The sequence below is a fragment of the Trichogramma pretiosum genome, unplaced genomic scaffold, assembly GCF_000599845.2.
Source record: "Trichogramma pretiosum strain Unisexual culture from Peru unplaced genomic scaffold, Tpre_2.0 scaffold18, whole genome shotgun sequence".
Taxonomy (NCBI): domain Eukaryota; kingdom Metazoa; phylum Arthropoda; class Insecta; order Hymenoptera; family Trichogrammatidae; genus Trichogramma; species Trichogramma pretiosum.
This window is the reverse complement of record NW_019641681.1, coordinates 572,263-580,457: the sequence shown is the minus strand read 5'-3', so window position 1 is coordinate 580,457 and position 8,195 is coordinate 572,263. Positions and strand designations below refer to the sequence as shown.

The window sequence follows — 8,195 nt, the reverse complement described above, 5'->3', positions numbered from 1 at the left end:
AATAATATTAAAAAAAAGCTCGAAGCCAAACCATATTCGATTTCCACTCACAGCGCGAAAATTCGCGAATACACATAATACTCGAGGGATTTTTTGGACGTTCTCGCCGCGCAAGGTTAAATTTTTCGTGCTCGACAAATCGCATTGTTGCGTATGGACGAAAGGGAGTGGGCGAAGAGGGTGGCTTTACTAATAATCGACTTACGCAAGGCTTTCGGTCTGACCAATGAAGCGAAAAAAACAAGTTACGCGCACGGGCTCCGTGGAACTTTTCCGTCACTGAAACTTTGCAGCAGGGTTGGGGGGCGCTGCTACCCTCGTGATTAGGAAAGAAAATTATGATTGAGAGGGCATTTCTCTGTTCTCTTTTTTTTGTTCTCGAAAATTCACGTTCGTTCGTCAACCAAAATGGCGTAGTAGTACAGAGAGATCTCGGTAAACGCGCGATCGATAAGAGAAAAAAAACAGGAAAGAAGAAACTAACGTACATACACGCGCTTAAGGCAGTAAAATCAATACAAAAGCTTCGTTTGCCGTTCGTATGTATGTATAAAGTCGGTCCTCTTATCGGTCGGAGGGTACAGCTTCCCAAAGCTCGAGGATTACCACGCAGTAATTATGAGATCGCGGAATCCATTAAGCTGGGAAAACTCCTCCCATGGAACTCTTTCCTCTCTCTCACTCTCTCTCTCTCTCTTTCTTTGTCGCTTGTTCCTTCTTCGCTCCGATATATCTATATGTACGCTACGCCACACATACACTTCTCTTAATTCAGGCATAAAATTGTCTCGCTCCACTTAGCTCTCAACGGTGCCCTCTCCTGTCTCCATGGGTGTGAAGGTCGTTACGTCAAAAATTCACAAATTTCTACCTCGTAATCGACAACGAAGTGTACGTGCGCGCCTCGCTGTATACATATTCCAGCCAAAGTATAGCCGACCGGCATGCGGGAAAGCAGCGGCAGCAGCAGCACATGAGGGAGGAATAAGAATATAAAATACATAAGCCAACCGAGCTCTGACACACACGCACGGCGTGGATCTACCTCTCTTCCCTGCCCGAGAGCTTTTATCTCAATCTCGTACTACGACTACTACCGCACCGCTGCCGCCGTCTCTTTCTCTTTAACTCTCAACGAACTCGCGTCCACTTAATTTCATTATCACTTATCTCTTTTGGGCTTTTATTGCGCGTAGGCGCGCGCCGGTTGAGAGTGAGAGTATGCGTGTATATATACTCACGAAAACGCGTGCCGCAGTCGCTAACGATCGAGGAAGAGAAGGAAAGAGAGACAACCTCGGTCTCTTACTCGGCCAGGTGAAGAGTATATAAGACCTACTCGGGGATAAGATAAAAAGCGTACGAAATTTTCCACCAAGACCGTGCAGAGAGTGAGAGAGGGAACTATTTTCAAGAAAGAGAGTCAGTGTATACTTACAGCGAGAGTGTAAGGGACTAGTTGAGTAAGAAAGAGAGACAGAGAGAGAGAGAGAGAGAGAGAGAGAGCGAATCCCCGAGGGCTCGAAATAAGGTGCAGTCATTTTGCACAATTATATCCCAAGCCCACCTAAGGGAACTCTTTTCTTCCATTTTCAGGATCTTCGCGCTCGCTCGCGTAGTAGTGCCCGCGCGGCGCAAGCTAGCTGCACTCGCTGCAGCGCGCTAGACTCTTACGTTTTTGCAGCTCTTGTTAATAATTGTGTTCACTAAAATATACCCCGAGAGTGAGATTGGACGGGGCAATAAAAAATAAGGGAGAAAAAAACGAATGAGTCGAAAAAAAAAAATTATACCTACGTATATATATAAAATAGAAGACTCTCGTAAAAGCTGAAATAGCAGAAAATTTTGCTCCCCGTACATTTAGCTCATCTGCTTGGGAGCTACTAGGAGCGCTGCTGCTCATCGCCGTCGTGCCTCGAACGGTTCTGCACACGCATATATATACCAGAACACGGCAATAAACTCAGTGGGTACGGAACTTTTTCCCTCAAACTTTAATCCTTGCAATTGCGTGCGATGATGAGAAAGAGTAGCTCGCGCGCAGTCAATGAATCGTCAGATTTCCGAAGCTGGAGGAGAGAGAGAAAAGCCCGTGAAGCTCGAATGATTATTGATTTTTGTCGGGGGCGGCGATTTTTCATGCTCTTTCGGATGGGGATTTATATTATAAAGTGAAGAAAAAGCGATGCTTCGTTTCTAATATCTGTCTCTCTCTTTTGCTCTAAGATATATATATATATAATACAAACTTTTCCGATAAGTGGGATACGTCAGAGAGCGAGAGAAAGAGATTGTATTTATGACCGGTACGCAGCAGGAAATATCGAGTTATACCCATTGTTAATCCACCTAGCGTGTGCGGTTCTACAACAATTTTTCAGCTTTCATTCATTCGTTCTCTGTTTTTCTCTTTCTTGCTTTTCCAGTCATCGTCGTCGTTTGGGTATACATTATCGTATCGTTTTCTTCGACCTTTCTCAAGTTCAATAATGCGCGTGACAATTCTCACCCGCGATACGAAATTAATAATCGGTGCAAGAGAGACACGACCATATAAACGCTCGCTGCTATAATAAATCGCTGAAAATACCGTCGAGAGTTCCAAGAAAGTTGCGTGGACTCACGCGCATGGGTAAGATTATACATGCGCAAAATAAAAGTAGTAATTTGACATTTCGAATTCATTTACGTGGAGGTAGCGGCTCGGTGCTGGCCCGTCGCTCGCTCGCCACTCACACTTTTAATCCGCTTTAATTGTGAAAAATTGTCGACTGTCACGCCAACGTTTCTTTTTCACACTTCCTCTCTCTCTCCCTTTTCTCTTTTCGTACCTCTCTCTCTCTCTCTCTCTCTCTCTCTTTGCCATTTTTTAGTCTTACTCTACCTCGCACAACCACTCATACACGCACACACACCTACACATCCTCACACACACTTAAGTTTCATTCTATCTCTTCGAATCGTCTTTTTGTACTGCAGCCCGGCGTAAAAATTCTCTATTTTACCGTTCATCTGGACACGTAGAGAGAGCGAGCCCGTTAATTCCGTTAGCTAGTATAACGAGTTGGTCGGCAAAAATAGAAAAAAAGGGGAGGGCAAGAGAGGGCTTGACTCTTACTTTGTGTATATCTACGCGCCAGCTTGCGTACATTCGATATAATCCAAAAAAAGTGGCGAGGAAAGAAAAAGAGTCGAGTCAAGAAACAAAAAACTGCTAAGCTTTTATTTTCAAAATTTTCATTACTCCCTCGGGGCTCGAACGCTTCGCTCTCTATTTCAACGCTGAAAAGAAAAATTAATTAACATAAGTATTATTACACTCGTAATAACAATCGACATTGGCACGTAGTATTAAACATTCCGTTCAGCGCGGGTGGGGCGTTCGGAAGGAAGGGGAAGCGCCACGAATTCAACTATTCGAAGCTAATCGTGACATCATTCGAGTATACGCATGTGTGCGCGCGTACATATCCACGACGCACACATACAAATACACAACGATAGAGCCGGCGTGATTGGCATTACGATATACTGATGCACTTCTCTCTCTTGTTCCCTCTCTTTCGTGCAGTACGTTGGAACTCGGTTAAATTCACGTGCCACTCGTTTCGATGCTTCAAATTTTCAAAAGTCGTTATTCTATATTATACTCGATTGGAGGATTATAAATACATGCATACGTCCCAGCGACGCGCCCTTTCTCCCCCGGTCCGATATTTGAATAATACAGACATAAATATCATCTGGAAAAATAGATGTGTGTATGTGTGAGCGAATGCATACCAACGAATCGAGAGCATTTCGGGCAATCGTAATCGGAAAACTCGCGCGCAAGTTTGCAATCGCTAAAGTTCATTCGAGTGTCGATTAATTAGGAATACCCGAGATGTGGAGCTGGGATACCTAATAATATCGCTCGAATACACGCCGATAAATATCGCATTTACGCCACGTCTTATTTATCTCTCGCTATCTTCTTCATTGTTCGCCCATCGACTCCTCGAATTTGTCGTTCAGTTGTTTTATGAGCACCTGTGCGAGAGAGTAAAAACGTAAAATTAGCTTTCCATTAATCGGGGTTATTAATTTTTTAGGCATAAATCGAAAATTTACATCGCTCGTCCGTCCGTTAATGAATTCTCGCAGCCATTCCTTGTCGTTTATCTCGAGCTCGCGCAGTACGCGCTCGTTGCGCGTGCCGTAATCGACGATCTCTTTTAGGACGCGATATTTCTTTCCCTTGGCTTTGTAAATTTTCAGGCCTCCCTTGACGTCGCTCACGACGATGACTAACGGTTGCAGAGGTATCGCATGCGGATAGAATCCCGTGATCTCGCCCAGTATAACGGTGTTGACGATCTTCTTCCACTTTATCTGCTTCGGAATCGAGCATTTCAAGATGTCCTGTTGGATTTTTAGATCCAAAATTTCAATGTCACCGTTCGACGTGCCGAGCAATATCACGCTGGCATCTCTTCTGTCCCAGCATCCTGAGGTGTAACTAAAGTTTTTTCATGAAAGCAATATCTTTTTTACACATCTGTATCTTACGCTATTTTATTTTACTTACGTTATGTTCGGGTTCATCTCGTTATTGTATTCGAAGCACGGCAGTGGGTTATCCACTCGCCATATGTAGACTTTTTCCCCATTGATGGTGAGCAAGATGTCGTGAAAAAAAGGCGAGCGTATTGCGTGCGTCACCGGCCTCGGTTTATCGGGTTTCTCCTCGGGATACTCGTACACTATTTTACAATGCTGCGAATTGATGACGTCGGTATGGAAACCTTGCCACGTTACGTAAAGATGCCTGCCGTCCTCCGTACCAATAAACATTTTCGGTCTCACTAATTTTACTTTCGTATCGTCGTCGTTGTCGTCGTTGCCGCTCGAGTCCCCGACTTTGTCGGATTTGAGAGTATTTTTGTTGTTCTCGTAGCAGGCGTAATGATTTTTCACTTTGCTCTCCTCCAATTGCCACTCGTAATTAAATATGTTTTTGGTAAACTTTTGAGATTGAAACGGATCTTCGGTCCACTCGCTATTTTTTAAAAAAAAATCGATGTCCATGTTGGATTTGAGTTCTGGTTGCACGGGAACAAATATGCAACACATGGTAGTGATTTGAAAATTTACAAATACTTTGAATACTGGCCGCCAGATTCCGTTGAGTTTGTAATACGGCGATTCCTCGTTAAAAGTACCTAAGTCTTTAACATCCTTTTTATTTATCTCTTTAACGCCACGGCTTGGCTGCCACCTGAGTTGTGAAGATTAATTTAAGTGATTCTATTACAAAGTACCAATTAAATACAAAAATGAAAAATGAACAATAACTTGAGATCGAAAAAGGAAATCGTCATATCTTGGCTTGCTGCGACGAATTGCAAATTTGGATCCTTTAAAAAGTCGGTGCCATTTTGACCCCGAAAAACTTGTATCTGTCCCGTTTCGTTAATGTGATGATTGGCTGCAAGCCACTCGATACTTTTGAAACTTGATTTCTGGCAATGCTGTTCGTCGGAATGAATGCACGGCCATATCTCTTTTTGGTCGTTTTCATCACTATTAATATTGGTTATTCCTAGATCCCAGATCAAAATCTGTGCATAAAAAAAGTGATATGTTACTCGACGTATTTATTGAGGTTTTAATTAAAACTTCAAGTTATGTAATCGGTCTTTTACATTCGACATACATTTTCTTTCAATTAATAAACTTTCGGTTACTACAAATCCCCACCCCTCCCAACTAGGTCAGGCTTTAGTGAATGATAAAATAATCGCTCTGTTAGCAAGAGCATTAAAAGGAAGAATTAAATTCGCTACTTTATGCACTATGTGCACGAATGAGCATGTTATACTTTTCAAAGTGGGTCTTCATTGAATATAAACGTGTGTAGACATTTATGCCAAAACTTTTCAAAAATTTTAATTTTAAAATTAAAATTTTAACATTACTTGACCATTGGAGAGACCGCCGACAACAATAGTACGATTTTCACTGTCGTTATACGGGCAATAAGACAGAGTTTCCACAGTCCCCTTGGCTTTTGATTTTAAAATGATTTTTGGCGCCGAGGGGTTTTCTAATGACCAAATTAAAATTTTAATATCAGTAAACTTTTCGTTTGGCTCCTGCAAAAAAGTGAATGGATGATAAAAAAGTATTAGTACAATCCGTACACTCATATGTAAAAGTATTACCGTCAATGAAACGGATACTGCGCAATAACCTGTCCACGTAGGATGCCAACATAAATGATGAAAATTGAAGATGTTAAAATTATTGTCTTCGACCATTTCCAAATCCTGAACCTTTTCGTAAGGCTCTACCTGGATATGGGGTTTGATTGCTTTTTTCATCGTTTTTAATTCTTTCAAATCGTTGCTCTCTATGTTTTTTTCATTCTCTGCCAGCTGAAACACAAAAAAAATATAGTAACCAATATTGCCATTAAAAACAACAACTACTCACCATCATCTCTACGTCTTCGACGTGATAATCAGCATACATATTATTGCTATCCTGTCTGCTATTACCGAAATCTTGAACTCCCGAATAGCCCGCCCAATCGTGGTACATGGTTTGCGTCGTGGCATTTTTGCTGTGACTCTTGATGGTCTGCGCGAGGTCGTCCACGCAATAAGGCTCGGCGTCCGACACTTGACTCACCAGCTCGCTCTGAACGGCCTCTTTAATCTCGGTAATAAGAATTTCGGCTGCTGTCTCATTTCCATCCTTCAGTCTCGATATTTTACAATCTGCAAGTTTCTTGACGTACAATTGACTGGCCTTTTCGTTCATTGTCATTTGCCTCTTGAAAGCAAAATTTATGGTTAAATTTTGCGACACTGGAAGCAGTATGGTTAGTCAGCTGTGAATCTCAGGAAATCAAATAGCTTCTGCTCGAATGGATGTAGACGATAAGATAAACAAAAATATTCGCTCTCAGTTGTTCAATGTACATGAACTAGTGTCTCTCAATTTATTTTTATTTTATTTTTTACTCTCCTTCGCTCATATTTCTTCATTGTATCATATAATTTTACTGGAAAGTTGCTGAAAAATATTTATTTTAGTTTTTATTGACGCTTTAACCTATCGATGGATAAAATCACTTTATTTCGACAATTCCCAATTCAAAAAGTAAGCATTTTGATAAAAAAAATGTATATTTAAAAAAGAATTTAGAAGTGATTAAAGAATCAAGACACACTTCATAAAACTTGATAATATTGCATTTCGCTCGGTAATCTAATAATCTAAAGCTTCTTTCAAGTCGAGTGCATTAATATTATATTTCTTAATGAATAATCCACTTTCCACCGCGTTCATATATAGCTGCACGTGGCCTCATATTCTTTCTCTCTCTATCGTGCTACTCTGGCAGAGTCGCGAGCACAGAGTTCTTGCGAGTTGCATCCAAAGTCCAAACACGCACACACATATTATTCGGCAAGTTTGAGGCAACGTATAGGTTAACAGCTTATAGTTCACACACACACACACACACGTATATTATGTATGTGCTGCACCCTCCCAAGCTCACATCCACGCGGGTGACGTCTTTTACTCGTTCAGTGACTCTCTCTCTCTCTCTCTCTCTCTCTCTCTCTCTCTATCTATATAGTATATGTGTGCTGCATAAAAGCAAGAAGCATCGAAGAAAACGCTATTAATACGCTTCTGGGCTTATTACTCAGCCACATGATGAGTATTTCAAGTGCGCGCAACTGCTCCTACTCTATGCCATCTATTTACCAAGATAGCTTCTCTCGTTCGCTCTCTCTCTCTCTCTTTCTCTACTAATTGCGTGTGTATAACGTATCGTGTGTATGTGTGTCTGTGTCTGTGTCTATATGTGTGAGCGAGCGAGCAAACGAAAAGCTCACCTGCTTCTGACAGCTTGTTTTCGGGTCAGCACCCCTCCTGCCTCTTCCTCCCTTATTTCCCATCATACCCTCTCACGTTCTCTCTCTCTCTCTCTCTCTTGTATAATTAGCAAAAAGTTTCTCTCTCTCTCTCTCTCTCTCTCTCTGCCGGTGCAATTTCGATGAGCCGCGCGCTGGCTCGAGCTCGGGTACGTAGCGCGCGTGCGGCTGCACATAAATCTCAACTAGCTACCGCTACTGTTGCGAGTTAGCTTCTGGCTAAGCGTACTACATGCGGCAACGGCGGCGGCGGAGCTC

At 42.1% G+C, this 8,195-nt stretch overlaps 1 protein-coding gene across 1 annotated transcript; it reads right to left on the bottom strand.

Moving 5' to 3' along the window:
- Positions 1–3,981: 3,981 nt before the first annotated feature.
- LOC106652183 (WD repeat-containing protein 63-like) lies at positions 3,982–7,961 on the bottom strand. The gene is made up of 8 exons (XM_014370978.1): positions 7,899–7,961; positions 6,481–6,822; positions 6,210–6,338; positions 5,964–6,140; positions 5,341–5,606; positions 4,574–5,263; positions 4,117–4,504; positions 3,982–4,035 (listed from the first exon to the last, which is right to left on the bottom strand). The coding sequence occupies exons 1-8, from the start codon at positions 7,959–7,961 to the stop codon at positions 3,982–3,984; spliced, it is 2,109 nt and encodes a 702-aa protein (XP_014226464.1).
- Between the last annotated feature and the right edge of the window lie 234 nt (positions 7,962–8,195).

What these genes read in the sequence shown, in the direction of transcription:
- LOC106652183 (XM_014370978.1), bottom strand. Translation starts at nt 7,961, where the DNA reads ATGGGAAATAAGGGAGGAAGAGGCAGGAGGGGTGCTGACCCGAAAACA. An exon ending in AAACAAGCTGTCAGAAGCAG is followed by an intron (nt 6,823 to 7,898) that starts GTGAGCTTTTCG and finishes TTTGCTTTCAAG; the next exon opens with AGGCAAATGACAATGAACGA. An exon ending in CAGTATCCGTTTCATTGACG is followed by an intron (nt 6,141 to 6,209) that starts GTAATACTTTTA and finishes ACTTTTTTGCAG; the next exon opens with GAGCCAAACGAAAAGTTTAC.